This window comes from Pagrus pagrus (assembly GCF_965226575.1).
Source record: "Pagrus pagrus genome assembly, chromosome: 10".
In the NCBI taxonomy this organism is placed as follows: Eukaryota; Metazoa; Chordata; class Actinopteri; order Spariformes; family Sparidae; genus Pagrus; species Pagrus pagrus.
Window position 1 is genome coordinate 31,766,776 of NC_140194.1, and position 18,774 is coordinate 31,785,549.

Below are 18,774 nucleotides of genomic sequence, written 5' to 3' on the forward strand. Positions count from 1 at the left end.
GAAAACATAACAACATCGTCATTCCTTAATTTCGGAGGAATATCTGAGAAACTCAGGATCATCATAAAGCATCATCATAAACATCATATCCCGGTTCACTTCAAACCTACCAACATGCTGAGACAGAAACTTGTCCATCCTAAGGACAAAACACCCGGCATTAAACAGAGTAATGTAGTTTATGCTGTTCAATGCAGCCAGGACTGCACAGATTTGTACATTGGGGAGACAAAACAACCTCTCCACAAACGAATAGCACAACACAGGAGGGATGTTTCGGGCAGGACGCCCTTTCTCAGTGTGTATTTTGGCAAAATCACAGTGAAACTGCACAGGTGTGCTTATTATAGGTTATCCAAAACTGCACAACAGATTTACCCCAATAGGAAGAGCTGAATCATTTTAAAGGAGAGCATAGGACCACGCAGGGTCTCATACAAACAAAACAAAATCTCACAACAGAATAGCATAAGTTGGCCAAGACAGGTGCAGAACTGGACATTCTACACCAGGAAATGTCTCCGGCGAAAAACTGAAGTGCATTATAGAAGACTGTGATAAAAAACTGGAGACATACAAACGGGAATGGAACAACACAAGATGGCCAAATATCGCCGGGATGCTCTGGACTACAGGTATAACAGAGCATATCCATAGATATCAGGCAGGGCCATGAAGAAACCAAGGCACCCAAGGTCTACTGCAACACCAGCCTCCATCAGCAAGTCATCAGAGAGCCTCAGCACTGACACCTAATCTTGATTAGAGTATTCTAATCAGCATTTTTTACGATCAAGAAAAAAGTCCACCTCACCGCTGTCACCTCCAAGAGGAAGAGGAGGAAAACTCGGAAGGGTAAGAAAAAGTCTCGAACACGGGACCCCCCAAAAGAATCCAATGTGATTCAAATTTCCAGCCATGAGCTGAGTAATGGTCAGTGTAGTTTGTTATCACGTGGCCTACCATTTGTTCCCTCCATCCCTTCACCACAGGAGTGGAATTATTTATGTTTTTCAGAGGCATCAGACTGAAGGTGTTTTACACAAAGGACACTGTAAAAAAATCCTGTCTCTTATCAAAGCATCAGCCAGTCACAACCTGTCCCTACTGGTTAAAAGGTTTTCAAACCTAAAAGTACATTTATACCACAGGTAAATAATCCATCAGTGGAAACGTTTTGCAGACTGGTGGAAAGAGACGTTATGGACTTGTGTACCCAGTCTAAAGGAAAAAAAATTCCTTCTAATCTCTTGGAGTCTGAGAGAAAAGCTCTAGCTGAGTTGATGAAGAATGAGGACATTGTCATACGCCATGAAGATAAAGGTGAGGCCATTGTAGTCCAGGACAAAACTGCATACATTCAAGAAATTTAAACACAATTAACTGACAGAGATGTGTATACTCCTCTACACTCAAAACCTACTTTGAAGTTTGGGGATGAAATCAAGACAGTCTTAAAACTGGCCTTACAAGATGGTCAAATTAGTGATGATGAATATAAATACATGGTTCAGGACAATCCAGTTAGATAAACACTCAACACTCACCCAAAATCCATAAGGACTTGCTACATCCTCCAGGACAGCCAATTATATATGGCAATGGATCTCTTACAGAGCCCAGTATGTGGACTCTCACATCAAAGACTTGGTATAAACATTACCCTCTTACCTCAGAGACACTACAGACTGTTTGAGTTAGTTGAAAGACTGTCATGTGAACTTCAATTGTACTATGGACGTGTCCAGCCTGTACCCTAGTATACCTCACAAAAATGGGCTTGACGCTATGTACTATTTCTTGAATCAAAGAGTGGAATCACATCCCTCAACCGAGTTTTTGTTATCTTTAACTAATGAGGTGTAATTATATATTTCAAGATCAATACTATCTTCAGCTCCAAATTACACTAATTTGTTTATGGGGAAATTTGAGTTGGACTTTATTTACAACAACAATCCCTATAAGTTTATTAAAAGCTATTGGAGGTACATAGACAACTTATTTTTCATTTGGAGTGGAAATACAAAAGATTAAAATGAGTTCAATACATCAATTTAAGAATGGAGGCTATTTTTACAGTGTGTTATGATACTGAGCATAATTTTCATTTCTGGATTTTTTGGTGAAAAAAGATGGGAATTGTCTTCAGACTGAAGTGTATAAAAAGGAGACTGACAGAAATACTTTCCTTCAGTTTAGTAGTTGTCATCCACCAGCTTTAAAGAGAAGTCTTCTATATAGTCAGATACTAAGATTAAGACACATTTGCAATTCTGATTAATCTTTTGAACAGTATGCTAAAGATCTTTGTAAACATTTTAAGATGAGAGGTTATGGTAAAAACCTTTGGAGAACCATCTGAACAGAGTACACCAAGTTCAACAGTTTGATTTACTCAAATCAAGGTCAAGAGACAGTCTTCTCAGGGTCCTACATTTGTATCCACCCACAGTCCTATATCCAAGTGCTATATCCATGCTCTGCCTAGATATTTTTATAAACGGTCTTCGAACTTGAAGGACTATTTAGTCTTGTCAGATTTGCCTTAGAGGCCTACTCATCATTTTTTGTCTCAGATCCCCAGTGTTAATTTCCCTTGCCATAACTGTGTACAATGTTATGCTATAAACAAGGGGAATCAATTTAACCATCCAATGTCAAGGGGAGAATTACATTTAACACTAAATATGTGGTTTACCTGTTAAAATGTCCATGTATTATGTATTATGTAGGCAAAAAAAACCAGGAGCTAAAAAACAGAATCTGTGAGCATAAGTGTTCTATTAGTGACTTTGGTGTTAAATGATCAGTAAGCAGGCACTTTAACAGATATAACCACAGTTTGAGTGAACTACATTATATGGGCATTGAGAGGTTGTAACAGGGACAGAATCCTACTCCAGAGAGAAGCCTATTGGATACACTTCCTTGACACTCTGATTCCAAAGGGACTGAATGAGGAGATTTCATTTACTTGTTTCCTGTGATGCAAACACAGAAATATGTGGTTTCTGTGATACAGTTGGGTGCTATTCTGTTGTGAGATTTTGTTTTGTTTGTATGAGACCCTGCATGGTCCTTTGCTCTCCTTCAAAAGGATACAGCTCCTCCTATTGGGGTAAATCTGTTGTGCAGTTTTGGGTAACCTATAATTAGCACACCTGTGCAGTTTCACTGTGATTTTGACTGAATGCACACTGAAGAAGGGCGTCCTGCCCGAAACATCCGTGTGGCAAGAATAAACAGTTTAATGAGATTGCTGTCTTTATTTTTCTTCTGTTTATTCATTACAAGAGGGATTCAGCACCCCGTACTGAAGCTATATACGTGAGGTGAGCACGTTGTTTATGTTTTGTAACAACACAGGAGGGTAATTTCCTCAGGTCAAGACTCTGCTGTCCACTTACATTTGAAGGAGACAAATCATTCCTTTGAGGACAACAGTGTAAACATCTTGTCCAGAGAAGACAGATGGTTTGAAAGAGGAGTAAAAGAATCCATCTATGCAAAACTGGAACGACAGTCTTTGAACAGAGGAGGTGGCCTAAGACATTACTTATCACCCACCTACAATGCTGTACTGAGTTCTCTCCCCAGACAGCTTAACAACCATTCACACCTCAGGCTAGCCCTAGCAACCCACATGAAGGTCGGTTGGGTCAACGACCCACAAGGGGCCCTAACGACTCTGAAACTCAGAGTTAACACGTGTCCTTAACGACTCTGTAAGGACACTCCCACGCAGAGTTTAAAGCCAGCCAACTCCTCCAGTTAGTTAGAACTTAAGAAGCCTCTTGGATGAGCGGTGAAACGTCTTCAAGAAACTGAAACAAGTCCAGTTGCCTACGATACAGCACTTAGAATTACCATGACCTGGATGACTGAGAACCTTCATCAACAATAATCATTTAGCAACCATGAATAGCAACAACAAATGTCACGGCAATGTGGCTAGTAGTAAAAGAATGTACTGTAAAAAAAATAGATCTTGCTCTGAATGTAAGTTTTGGACTTAGCAACGGATCAATTGCACTGTACAGCTTCAAAAAAAGTCTAGGGGACCTCATGAAGCCCCCTGTTCCCCTCTAGGTCTGCAGACCTCAGATTGAGAGCCAGGGCTGAACCATGTCAGCTGAAGCTTCAATGTGGATCGTCAGTAATATGCAGTATTCAAATCAGCCATTCTGGTGCTGCTGAGAATGCAGTGTAACAAATGACCTTAATACTTCAAGAAGTAAACACACTCTGACTACATTAAGATTATTTAACATGATATTCTGACAATGCACACAAATAAAATCTCCCCTAGTGCATTTCTAGTAAAGTTAAAACCATGCCCCTTAAATCATGTACAGCAGAAGAATTTCTAATGAAAGTCGTTTATTATTCTGTAACTGCTAAAAAGATTTGAGGTAATTAGAGGACAGTGTGAACCATTTTTTTCTATCTAAAGATTCTTGAGGTTGGTGTTGAGGTGTCACATTCTGCTGAAACCTAATTAACCAGTGTGCAAAACTGTGAAACATTACAAGGCATCTGTTGCTCTTTTCACTTATCTCCCAGCCCGGTCACACACACATATCTAACCTCCCCTCCTGAGGGCTGCCTCTAATAAATTGAGGTGGACATGAAATGAAAAGTAATTTGGCTTTCCTATGCTGCCATCAATCAGATGGCATTCCCTCTCCATTCCATTACATCCACTACTCAGAAGAGCTGATCTTCTGCACATTTATGACTATCCACAATGCTTGGCTGAGTGAGGTGCCTCAGGAACACAGATGGAGGGCTTCCTGTTGTACTGCAATGTACGCACATAGATGCAACCCATCTTTTCAACATGAGAAATGAATAAAGTTAGAGATGCAAATTAAGTTTTTTTTAAGAATTTAAGATCTTACATAAACATTTGGCTATTGATGGATTTTTGTCTCAGAATAAGTGTATAATCACATTTTGGGAAATACGTGCCATTGCTTTCTTGCTGTGAGCTGATATCAACTAAGTCTAAGACTTGCTTAAATGAATAGTAAACATTTCTATACATAATGAAGCAATGACTGACTGATAAATACTTGCCGGTCACCAAACACCTAAGCACAGAGGGAACACTGTTTTGGAATCATTCAGCTTCAGTCCTCAGTTGCATTCATTCAGTTCAGTCCTCCTTAACATTAAAGATAAGCCAGACTGTCATTAACAGTCTGCTCTATTTCCTGCCTGAGTTGAATTCTGGTTCAGTCTTTCCTCTCGGGATGATAACAAATATCTGGCATCTGATTAAATCCTGTTAAAGGCAGTAAACTTGAGGTCAACAAACAAGCTTGGAAAATGTTGGTAAAGAAAGACAATGGGCACCAAACCTGTTTCAAGTGCTACACTGGACAGTGGCCAAGGTAAATGACGATTTGACAAGTGAAGCATTATGAATTTGAGTGGCTGAAACACCAGGAGCTTCGCAGATACACGCAGCTGTTGATAAGAGAAATGGCTTATTTCTCAGGAAATGTATTTGATTGAAAAACTGACCTATGTTTTGATAGTTAAAGGAAATATTTGTGCCAATTGGGAAAAGTGAATAATTTACATTAAAAACAAATTGCCAAACAAGTGACTTAAATGTTAAAATATGAACCGAATGCAATGAGAGTGGATATGTGCCCGTGATACTTTGTCCTGTTATGCTGTATATTGTATTTTGCTCTCTCCAGATCTGAGTACAAAAAGGCAACTATCATATTATTTATTTATCTCTAATTTGTTTTCTCTTTCTTTCTGTCATATATTTGTCACACAATAAACGTATGAATGGCATTACATTACGGCATGGTTGTAGGTTCAGTAGCCTTAATATGGAAAGCAATAGGGAGACAGACATAACTGTAAACTAAAATAATAATAATAATGATAATTTACCTTTTGCATCATGTCAGCTTCCTCCAGAATGTTCTTCAAGCTCTATCTCTCTTCACATAATAATATATTGTATTTTATCTGTTTATGTGTTCGGCACCATAGCCATGCTGTAGTCTGTATACTATAGAACACCTTGTTACTCCGCGATGAGATCCGTCACTCGCACAGATGTACTGGGGAAGCAAGCACTGGTGCGTTTAAAATAAAAGCACAATACCTATTTTGGACTGGCAAAGTCACGATATCAGTTCTAACGATTCAGAATCAACCTTTGTTAGTCCTTCATTTTGTGATGGGCTGAATTTCTGTCCCATTGGCTAATATATTACATTATTGCATTATTTGCAATATTTTTTTGTAGTGTTTGCCTCATGCTAATCACTGAAATGATATTATCATTTATATAATTTAATCATGGTTGGTGGCCTAAGATTGGAAAAATGTGAGTGATGTGTGATTAAACAACCTCTGTCATAGGACAAAATTGTGAATTAAATAATTCCCCATATAATATATTTTTAGGCTATATTATTATATACGTGGATGTTGAATACATATTTACGGGTTTCCTGATGAATTAATCTTGATTTGGTGCTGTGGCTGAAGAGCTTTATTCATTTCATGTAAGAGTGACATCTGACACACGATAGTTTTATTTTGAAATTTCTGAGAGGAAGTTATGCATCGTCTACACAATAGCTTGACAATTTGTCGTCAACGCGTCCTTTGGCAGTCTCTGCCTCCCATGCGCTCCATCCTCCGGTCCTCTGGTCTCATCGGGTTTCGTGTGCGTCTCCTAAACCTCACCCAGCTCAAATGAAGGCGACACCAACATCGCTGCAACTGATGTATGGTATCAGACTGACTGCAGTTGACAGTCCTCTGAACAACTTAGTAATTCTTCAGTTGTCTCTCACTGTCATTTGTGCGTCAGTCAGGTTACCCACAGTCAAGGGCGTCCCTTTTGTATTGAGAAGTGGTGGGGACACAAGGACTCGGATGAAAAATCAGTTCTTCAACAGTCGTACACGTATGTGATTTTATAGCATGTAATGTGGAGATCGTATGACGCCAGAGTAAAAAAAAATCGCGATGTTGTTTTGATGCTCCATACTAAAACCTTAGAGAAACAGAGTTCACAAGAGTCAACTTCAGTCAATCATGACTCATTCTAAGCATCAGGTTTCATTTCAATACGTAAGAACATGGATTAAAGTGGAGCAGGGATTAGATTCTATTTTTTAATCCATTTTAATTTTAAAACAAACACAAATCATTGATTAGATGTTTTTAAATCATTCACATATTTCACCACCACCATAAATCTCCTCCACTAGGGGGAGCCACAGTATCATCAATCTGACAAGTACAGTAGCTAACTACAAATTTTAAATATTTGATAGGCTATGGCAAATCAGTCCATCTGATGTATTACATTTTGATATTACAGTAGGCGTTGTGATGATCATATCTATCTAATGAACACTAAAAGTTTTCTTGCAGTGTGCTGTTCACCGTGGGTTTAATCAATCTGTAAGTATGAATATATGACATAATTTCTGAAGAATTAGATTAGATTAGATTAAATTGTACTTTATTTATCCCTTGGGAAGGTTCCCTCAGGGAAATTGAGGTTCCAGCAGCATCACAAACACTGACAGTACAGTAAAAAAGTAAAAAAAAAAAAGCACACAGAGTTCAAATAGACAAAAAGTAGAAGTAAAAGCACAAAAAGAGCACAGTTGTGTTTAGGACAGGTACAGTGCAAGTATAAAAATATAATAAATATAATAACATAAGAAAAATAAATATGATAATATAAGAAAAATTACTGATGCTCCCTGCATACAGTGAAGTAACAAATCAGGAACAATGGGTTTCCCCCTAGGTATCGGTTATAAAGTAGGCCTAAACATCAAACAACAATCAAACAATGTGTAATTTTGTCTTAAAACGAAAACTTTATAAAAATATCCAAACATTGATTTGGAATAAGAGAAAAAAATCAATTTATCTGTGACTGTGCTGCTGCTTGTTTTACATGCCCTGATGAAGACTGTTGAGACAGAGTTGAGACACGTGGGTGCTGAGCCCATTTTTAAAGGCTTTTGAAACTTTTGCAGTGTGCCTTGGTATTTTTTTGGTTATGACTTATTGATCAAACAGGCGAGAATAAGTCTAACAAGTCTCAAGTGAAATGTTCGTGGATCTAAATAGTGTGATCTTGACAGTTGCATTCATGACACTCTATTCAGTATTGAATTATGGTATGTTGATTTACTGTTACAGGAATCCCTCATGGTAAATTATCATCATTATAAATAAAAAAGCAGATTAAGGATACCAGGGGAAAAAAATCCCCAACATCTCTGGCCATTCACTGTGCATTTGATGTGAGGTCACTGCTGCCATCTAGTGTAGAAGCTGGAAGTAAGCCTTGGTGTATGTAGGCCTAACTTCAGTGCTGTGCCAACTGTCCTTTGTCAAAATAGGCCAAGATTAAACAAATGACTATTTCTTACTGTGTAAATTAATGTCATATACAATAGACATCAGGCAGTTTTATTTGGCCTAACAGCAGCTCTCCAGGACCAGGACTGGACAACATCAACCTGAAGCTGCTCAAGGTGTGTGTGGAGCAGCTGGCAGGAGCTTTTTAGCCTCTCCCTGTGGCTGAAAAAGGTGCCTAAGATCCCAGCACCCCCAGTGATTTCAGGCAAGTCACATGTTAAGACCCTCGATAGGCTGGTTCTACAGCACCTCAGGCCCCTGGTATGACTGACTGGACCCGTTACAGTTTGTGTACCAGGCTGAAATTGATGTGGAGGATGCAATCATCTTCCTGCTTCACAGAACTTACACCTTGCCTTGAGGCACTGTCAAGATCATGTTCTTTGACTACTTCAGTGCTTTGAACACTGTCTAGCCACTGCAACCTTTTGGCATGGATTACTGACTACCAGGGCCGGCCCGAGGCATAAGCGAACTAAGTGGCTGCTTGGGGCCCCCTGGCCACCAGGGGGCCCCAAGTCGAGAAAGAAAGTTCAGGGCCGCCCTGAAGCCCAAGTCGTTGCGTGAAGTCACTACCTCAATAAGTCAAAAAGCAAAAGGCTATGAATCTGGACATATTTAGGTATTGCCCTTCTCCAGCTGGCCATCCCCAAAATGCACCAGAATACAGGAAATCACATCTACCAAATTCAGAATGTTCTGGGGGAGGACCCCCAAGCCCCCCTTCCCATTTGCACCCACTTTTGTACAAATAAGGTAGGGGGGGTCCTTATGCATCTGTGCCCAGGGGGACAGTAGTTCATAATCCATCACTGCATTAATACAATTTATAATGTAACATTATAGTGTGACATTTGTGTGTCAATAATTGTCAAGCACAGGTGACTCCGTGGTGGTGGGAGGGGGGCCCCAAATCAAATTCTGCTTAGGGCCCCCAAAAGGCTTGGGGCTGGCACTGCTGACTACCTGACAGCTACTATATTGTTGCTGCATTCTATTGCAGTATTTCAGGCTGGAAGGCTGCTTGTCTGATTGTCTTGTTTACTAGAACAAGCAACACCGTCACACCCCAAAGAGCTGTACTGTTACCGATTCCATTCACCCTCTACACCTCTGACTTCTGCTTCAACTTGGGAATATGCCACTTGCAGAAGTTCTGGGAAGGCTCCTCCATTGTTGGCTGCATCACAGATGATGAGGAGGCCACACGCCACCACTGCCTCTTTGCTACTGTGCCAAATTTAATTTCTCCTACAGGGGACCAATAAAGTTACATCTTATCTTATATCTTATCTTAGCAAGAATATAAACTGTCAAAGAAGGCAAATATTATTGACATATGTATAAATGAGGCCAAGCTAAAATTATTGCCGCCTGCCCAAAAGTGAATCCTGGCGCCGTGTCTGTCCTCAACACATTTTTTCCCCATTTGCCTGCCATTATTTTAGCAGGGCCTGTAAGGGGGTCATATAAAGCTTTTAATTTCCCAGTTTTGTTCCCCATGTTTTTAACTGACTCACTGGGACAGATGTGCTTTAATCTTCCATGGGCTTATCATTCACACAGAATTCACAATTACACTGATCTTCAAGTTTTCTATCTTGCATGGCGTTATAGTGTACTTAATTATAAGCATGCTCTTAATACTGCAAAAACAGCATATTTCTCTGGCCTAATACGCAATAATAAACACAATCCTAGATTTCTCTTTAACACGGTAGCTAAACTTACTCAAAAAACACAGTCTACGACCTGTGCACCTTTTACTGCAAATTATTTCCTAGTTTTCTTTTGCAATAAAATTAATGAGATTCGATTCAAAATGACCTCTTTATCTGTAGCTTCCTTTGCAGATTTGATTGTCCTTATTCTGATTCCCAGTTAAACTCAGCTCTTAACATTTTTGTCTCAGCTCTTAGACATTGTTTAAACTAGTCACATCCTCAAAGCCAATCACCTGCCTCCTGGACCCCCTACCGGCAAAACTGTTAAAGGATCTTTGGCCAACATTGGGACCTACAATGCTGATATTGTAATATAATATACTATATATAGTATAATGTATCAGTCATGACTGGAATTGTTCCTGCTAGTTTTTAGACTGCTGTGGTTAAGCCTCTACTTAAGAAACCTCACCTTGACCCAGGGTCTGTAAATAGCTATAGACCGGTATCCAAAATTCCCTTCTTCTCTAAAGTCTTAGAAAGAGTTCTGTCTCAGCAACTTTCAGGCTACCTACTTAAAAATAATCTTCTGGAACCTTTCATCAGCTTTCAGAGCCTATCATTCCACCGAAACTGCACTTACTATAGTGGTAAATTACATTCCATTTACTTTGGACTCAAACTCTACCTCAGTGCCTCTGTTACTGGATCTCAGCGCTGCATTTGATACCATAGATCATGGCATACTGTCAGGCTGACTTAAAAGTCATCTCTGGTCTGGCTCTCGCTTGACTAAAGTCTTACCTATCGGAAAGAACACAATGTGTTTCTTATAATAATAATATTACTTCAATATTTACTGATGTGAAGTATGGAGTTCCTCAGGGCTCTGTTCTTGGCCTTTGCTCATCTCTTTATTTATTTAACCTCTTGGCCAAATTAGCTGTCTGTGCCCATAAAAGCAGATGATCAATCTCAAATTACAAATTTAGAGAAAAAATGGATGTCAGAGAATTTCCTGCTCCTTAATTCAGAAAAAACTAAGATGTTGGTCATTGGCCTCGCTTGACACTCTGTCAAGTCCACTTTGGTCAAGTGACAGTAACTCTTGACAACTGTGTTATTTCTCGAAGTTCAATTGTCAAAAATTAGGTCTTTCCTGTCCATGGCTGATGCAGAGATCCTAATTCATGCCTTTGTTTCACCTGACTGGATTGTGCAACATGAGAGCACTGAAAGTCTTCAAATAATTCAGAATGCCACAGCTTGAGTCTTAACAAGAACAAGAAAAATGTGATCATATTACACTAACCCTAGCCTCACTGCATTGGCTCCAAATTCATGCCAGAACAGACTTTAACTTTCTGTTAATTTTTGATCAACATTGCATTTCTCTAACTTTTCTGTTCTGTTTCCTCAAGCTGCACGGTTGCACTCTCTCTCTCTCTCTCTCTCTCTCTTTCTCTCTCTCTCTAGCCTCCTCTTCCTCCTCCTCCTCCTGCTCCTCTCTTTCATTCAGGCTCCTTTCTGCTGGACCATGGCCCCCGGAAGCTCTCTCTCTCCTGGCTCCGGGATCCGTTCTCTGTGGCTCTTCCTGAAGTTTCTTCCATCTTTTTTTTTCCTGTTAAAAGGTTTTTTCAAAATGACAAGTTTTTTTTCCCTCACTTGAATCAAGGGTCTAAAGACAGGATGTCGTTGACTGTTCAAAACTAATTTGAGCTAATTTGATATAATCAAATGCAGTCTAATCGGTTTAATTCTTTATTTAGGCTTAGCGAGCAGATAAATCAAATTTAAAGAAGGAGCAAAAGATGATTTTAACAATAGCTGACGGAGCACAACTTGCTACATGGCTTTCACTGTTTAGATTTTGGTTCCTGTTCAGGTGGCAATAGAACTTGTAGTGAAAACCAATTCACAAACCAAGTATAAAATTAATCAGCACTCAGGCCTCAACGTTGAGTAAAACTATTGAGAAGGCATTTTTTATTAAATACAGTGTTTTGGGGAAATGAACTTTAGAGGCTTTAAAAAGAATGTGTACTAGCAAGAAATTACATCATCAATAATTTCAGTGACTGATTTTGAAACGGTGGTTCTGTTTTATGGAGGCCCATAGTGGATCATAGAAACTTGAAAATGACAATGGAATTCTACAATAGTTGTAATTTTCGATATATGTATGTGTTATTTGGGTTGTGTGTGTTAAAATGGAACTACATATGGAAATATGAAAATGGAAATACAATAATCCAATTTTCATTTACATAAGCACAACGCTGTTAAGCTTTCATAAGCTAAGCTTCACTATCATAAGCTGATAGTTTTCATAGACTGACTGTTTCATAGACTTTATTTGCTCTACAGTGGACAATATTCAAATGAAATAAACACAACAGCGCTCCCCCAGTGTTTTGAATTTAAATGTACATGTCTGCACACTCTTTTTATGAAAGTTCATATCTCACCTGTAAATAGCCCAATATATAGTTACCTAAGTTGATAACAGGTTACACTGATAACTAATCATATCCACTGCAATCTTAAACAACATAGCATGTTGGGCTAAATAAAAAGGAAATTAACAAAATGTTCTATTCATTCCAAAACTGCTGTAAAGGCCTATGTGAAGAAACAAACTGAACAATATAATATAATATAATATAATATAATATAATATAATATAATATAATATAATATAATATAATATAATTCGCTTAAGATGTCATTTTGAAATGTTGATGTCGTTACTGACGTTCTCAGTTGGGCCGCTGTCACTGAACACAAATCAGATTCACATACTGATCTCAGATCTGTCCTCATTCGATGCCAGCAGCGCCCGCCGGCAGCGCCGAGCAGCGCCTTTCCCTCAGATTGTCGTGTCTTGATGACGTTGAGGTAATGGCCGCTCTCGCTGTGTCGTGCCGAGTGTTTTACTTTCTCCACCATAGCGGTTAAATTAAACCGTATTATCTTTATTGTAGACTGTAAAAAACAATATCAGTGGGAGAGGGCAGTTCGTAACGCTGCAGTGCCGTCTTTGAACAGCTCCGGGTCGGCAAGGTGAATGCAAATGTGTGGTTGTTAGCAGCTAGCCGAGTGTAGCTGCGCTTTTAGCTTAGCCTCAGTGGAGGCTGCATTGTTAATTGAAAGATAGGCAAATGTGCTACATTGTCCACTCACTGCTAAAGCGGTTGTGGTCGTCAGTTATGACTTTAAGCTAACCGACTTAATAGTTCATATTCTTCCCCGAAAAGTTGCTGTTCGGTGAGGGCAGTGTGCTCGTTGGTTAAGCAGCTTCGTGTTGGCAAGTTGTGGGCCTTGTTGAAAACTAGCGCAACCCAGCTATTAGAAGTGTTACCAGTTATGTTACGCTGCAGGTGAACTTGTGTAGTAATTGCAAACTTGGACATGTTGTGTTATAATATACATACGAGTAGGTAAATTACACCATGGAAACCCTCACAAGACATATGTTTAATATTTAAGCTCCTACCATTGGCATATAGTTGTTAGCTAGCTTGCTATAGCTGTTCAGGGTTTGCAGTGCAGTTGAATTAGCGGCACCGGAAGCTGAATTAAGCAACGGTATAACGAGTAGCAAAAGTAAAGGAGTTCTAGTCTTCTGACCCCTTTTAGATAGCCAATTTGTTAGCAAGCTAAAGATATTTTGGGGTTAGCTGTCAACGTTACATTTTGTGTGCTATCTAGTCAAATACATGTGTATTATGTAGAGTGTCATATGCCAAACTGTATTTGAAGGTGTGATAATGCAATTCACCTTTTCTCAGATGATTGAAGTATATACGTTATATATAAGTAAATACTCGAATACAGAACACTTGACTTAGCAGAAGTATTAGTACATACTACTAGTAGATAGTAGTTGTGTCTACAAATCCCACAGTATGTTTCCATCAAGACGGACTTCAGGTTGTGGACGTTTTCAGGTGGAAACTTAAAAATTGGTTTTATTTTAATATTTTCTATGGGTGGAACTTTCACTGTAGACAACTTTATTGGCTAGGACTACTGCATGATGTTTTCATGATACAGTAAAGCATACATTTGCTATCAAAGTTCAGGCTCAATTAGCATTTTAATGTTGACTATTCCTTACAGACTATTGTGTTTCTTTTTACACCAGAATATTCTCAAATGGATACCCCTGAAAGTCCTACCCAGTCCCCTCAATCCCCTGAAGAGGAGGAGAAGGGCCTTTCAGACAATGAGCTACTGGATTCTCCTGATGAAGAGGAGGACAGGGTCATCTCAGACAGTGAGATAGTCCATGAAGAGGAGAATGAGGTGCTGGATGAGGAGGATGAAGAGGAGATGGAAAGCCGAGGAAGAGGTTCGGAATTAGAGGGGGGGAGGGAAGAAGGGGATGAGGTGGTTCCTGACTTTGTCTCTGACCCAGAGGATGAGGAGCCTGTGGGAGAAATGGAAGGGATGGGACAGGAGGATGAGGCCATTATGCTAATGGAGGTGGATGATGACCGTCCAAAGGGTGACCAATTGGATGGGGAAGAGGAGAAGGAAGGAGAGGAGCAAGAGGATAGAGTCATTGACACCCCACAGTCTCCAGACTCCGAGCCAGAGCACGGCAAGAGCTTCATTGCTGAAGAGGATGGAGATGATAGGGAGGAAGTATACAGTGACTACCGAAAGAAAGCCCCAGCAGAGCCTCAGACAGTTAAGGTGGATGAAGAGGAGGAGGAAGACAAAGATAAGGCCGAGGAGGAAGAGGAAGACGAAATGATGAGAGCTGAAGAGAGAAGGAGAGCTGTTGCAGTGAGGGATGACTCGGCGGCTGTTTCCCGGGAGCTGGATGAGCATGAACTGGATTACGATGAGGAGGTCCCAGAGGAACCCAGCATCCCTACTCATGAGGAAGAGGAAGATGATGAAGACACAAAAGCAGAGGGAGAAGTAGAGGAGGAGAGTAAGGAAAAGAGCAGTAAGAAGGAGAAAAAAACAATCCTCCCCCCATCTCCTAAAGACAGTGACATCAAGAGGACAGATGACTCGAAAGGCCCTGAGAGGATGCATAGAGATTCCTTCAGAGACAAGAAGAAGGATGAAGATGACGGAGAGATTGATGAAGGAGAGATTGATGTAAGTGATCGTAGTTTTGCCAGTAGTTGTTTGTTGATCAGTGTGCGGTGATTGGCTGGGTGCAGATAAATGGTGAAAAAATACCTTGCATATATCAAAGTTTAAAAGCTGTAGGGCAGCATGATATTCAAGATACACCAATTGCAATTTTCTTGGCCAATCACAAACACACAGACATTTGTATATTTATAATAAAACATAGACTATTAAATAATTCTTACATTTTCTTCAAAACTGCACCAGGTTACAGGACCTTATCTCACTCTCACTCAAACAAGTCTCAAAATAAAGCTGTTACTGGACAGAGCTTTTTTATATACAAGTGGCATCCTACTGAAAACGAATTGCAGTATATTCCACTTTTTCTAACATGTGGTAAGCTATTTATTCAGTGGCCTGTCAGTGAATTTGTCTAAGTTAATTCAATATAGAATCAGATATATCTGGCACCGATCTGCCAGTCGTCAGTCATTGCTGGTCATCCCTAAAACCAGCTGACTCTGGTCCCTGGCCAGTCTATCGGTGCTTCTCAACATAATGAGGTAAATATAATAATATTGTCATTATTTTGACACATTTTTGAACTGCAATATGATTCATCACTAGTGGCAATGAATCTTTTTTGCATCACAATTTTCATTTTCACTGAAAAAGCCTGTTAAAAACATGATGTGACATTTGGTGGGGTGTGTACCAAACATGTTTTCTTATATCTGGAGAACAAGATATGGAGGCCGGGACATCTTTTAGTTATGATTAAAAAGTATAAGAACTTGCACATTGGTTGTGTACCTGTTTGTCTTAATTGTGCTCTTCTAATGGACTTGAATGTTTTTGTTGCTATAAATACAACCAAACAAAATATCTGTGGTTGATTATGAGACAACGTAATGCTAATGTTACTTGTGCCGGCCAAAACATTGCAGCCCAGTCCAGTTAAGTTGCTCAGAACCAAATAATTGCCATACTGGTGACTTAAACTCCCTTAATACCCCATTCACGCTGGACAGAAAAACCCACTAACACCTACTAACATTTGGCTTTTGTCTTTCCTTTTCCACATCTGGCATTTACTCCTGGGACAAATGACCCTTGCAGTTGTCAACACTGTTTATTGTTTCCAGTTTTAATTGGCTTTGATGGAAACACAACATCCTTGTGAACCCTTTTTTTCCCCCACCCCTTGTCAGACGCAATGCTATGACATGTGTTAGACTGCTAGCCTGTTAATACCTTTCACCCTCTCTGTTCAATCAGCGCTCGGAACATCATGTTTTGAAAGAGAGACTGAAGTAAAATATATTCAAAAAGTAACAACTGTTAGTGTTGTCTGTGCTGCCTGATTGGTACTGCGCAAGTGCAACTTTCAGCAGAGATGAAAAAAGCAAGATCACTCCTCCTCCAAAACAAACAAAAGTAAAAAAAAAAAAAAAATGTGTCTAATTCAGAATATTATTGTTAAAGACTTTAAAAACGGTTTTAATGTCTTCCGGATGTAGTGTGATGAGGTCAATGATCTGCTGCTTTCTACTATTACTGTTGATGACGAGCACGACACACAAGGAAAAAAACTGAAAAACTGAAAGCAAACTCGTCTCCTGTAAATGGGAAAGACTTCAGGCACCTATTTTTAGCAGGTTTACGTGCATTTAAAAAACCTGCATATACATGCTTATTTTAATAAAAGTGCTTTTAGTCTCACATGGCCAGACTCCACACTTTGTTTTAGTGCTGTGCCGACCTGTCTGTTTTTATTAACAATTTCCTTACCCTGCTGTTTCTATTGTTGCTTGTTGATGGTTCAACTGAGCAGCACACCTGTTAAATGATTGGCTGTTTGCATGTCACTCACCATCAATATATATTATAGGCTGTTAAAAAGTTGCAGTGTATACATTATGTGCTTTTATTGCAGTTTGCATTCAGTGCATTTAAGTGGAACTACCAAACTAAATGTTTTTGTACATTTGCAAAGTGCGCCATCTGGGAGGTTTCAATGTGTCTGCTGGCAGCAGAGGGACTCCTAAGCAAATAAAGTACATTTGAGGTGTGATTAGCCAATCTTTTAAATTCGTCTGAAAATTTTAATCTGCAAGGGCGAAAATCACCTTTGGAGAGGACGACTACATGAAATTTTCTCAAGAGCAAATTGTAATGTGAAACACAAACACATCGACACCCTGCCAGATAAGAAAAACTACAGTAATGCTGCAAACATTGCTGGTTGTGTTTACAGAAATATACTGTGGAGGCAAATCCTATTTTTGTATACGTAAAGTTATTGACATTTCAGTGATTAAATAACTTTGATTTATGAGGATCTTTTATGAATCTTGTCTAAATAATCATTAATATCTCTGACGGAATGTGTCTTTGACTGACAGCTGTCGCACGTCACGCTGCCACCTGCACACAGTCAGGCTTGGAGCCAAGATGAAGAAAAACAGTCGGATCATGTGCAGTACCTACTGTCTTTAAATCAACATGGATCAACCAAATGTTGATTTCACAGATTATTGTTTACTCGCGTATCCCCAACAAATGACTGTGTTTGCTGTAACATTAGTGTGCGATGCTCACGTGAGGCATTATTTTATTTATTACTTATTATTACTTTCATGGCACTCAAGGTCACTTTACAAAACAAACAAAAATTAAAAAATAAATAAATAAATAAAATTATATATATATATATATTCTGTGGGGAAAATTATTCTGACTCTGCTCAGCATTGCTTGCTTTAGTGATAATATTTAACCTACCTGATGCTGTTTGTTACAATCCTTGAGCTAACACATTCGTATTCAAGCGCAAGTTCCTCTTTTATATGCTTAACTGTGTGTGTGTGTGTGTGTGTGTGTGTGTGTGTGTGTGTGTGTGTGTGTGTGTGTGTGTGTGTGTGTGTGTGTGTGTGTAAAAATTGTTCTGGAAGCGTTAGTAGCAAGAAAAAAAATATAAATTAAGTTTCTAAAATTATATATATTTTTAATTATTATTATAAGATGGAGTCCCCTCCCCTCCCCTCCTCTCCTTTCCTATGCCTTACTTGCTATTACTCGCAGGTGTGTTAATTGACCTACGTCCATAGCGCAAAAAATAATATAACATCAGAAATAAAATGCAGCCCTCTCCTCTTCACTACTCCACCTTCTCATTCTCCTTCTCCTCCTCCACCTCCGCCTCCTTCTCCTCCTCCTGTTTGTATATAGGGCAAACACTGGGCATATTTGAAGTGGGTTGACTTAAGCTGTTGTTCTCAACCTTTTCAAGTTGCAACCCCGCAATAAAGTGGGGTTTATTTCTTTGTATCAAACCTGAATTTAGGTTCATGCAGACTCTGTCTCTCACAGACACATTCAATAAAATCTGTTTTTAAGGCAATTCATATCACTTGTACAACCCCTGGAAATAATCAAGTGACACCCTTGGGGGTCCTGACCCTTGGTTAAGAACCAATGCGCTAAAACATGGTTGCTCTTTCTTCACTGTACTCCACTGTGTATTTCACTCTTAAATGCAAAGGAAAATTAGAGTTTGTATGTAAAACACAGTGGTGCAAGTG

At 39.4% G+C, this 18,774-nt stretch overlaps 2 protein-coding genes across 8 annotated transcripts in view; one reads left to right on the top strand and one right to left on the bottom strand.

Moving 5' to 3' along the window:
* trhr2 (thyrotropin releasing hormone receptor 2) overlaps positions 1–6,026 on the bottom strand; it is a 46,596-nt gene extending 40,570 nt beyond the window's left edge. The window contains exon 1 of the mRNA XM_084365106.1: positions 5,920–6,026. The gene's annotated coding sequence lies outside the window, so the exon portion shown is untranslated. The remainder of the gene's footprint in view (positions 1–5,919) is intronic.
* Positions 6,027–12,907: 6,881 nt separating this feature from the next.
* zc3h18 (zinc finger CCCH-type containing 18) overlaps positions 12,908–18,774 on the top strand; it is a 47,163-nt gene continuing 41,296 nt past the window's right edge. For 5 of the 7 annotated variants that reach the window (XM_084363685.1, XM_084363689.1, XM_084363690.1 and 2 more), the window contains exons 1-2: positions 13,003–13,157; positions 14,242–15,212. In XM_084363685.1, the coding sequence (XP_084219811.1) occupies positions 14,253–15,212 (960 nt within the window). In that variant the 5' untranslated portion in view covers positions 13,003–13,157; positions 14,242–14,252. The other 2 variants (XM_084363686.1, XM_084363687.1) reach the window with 2 other exon arrangements.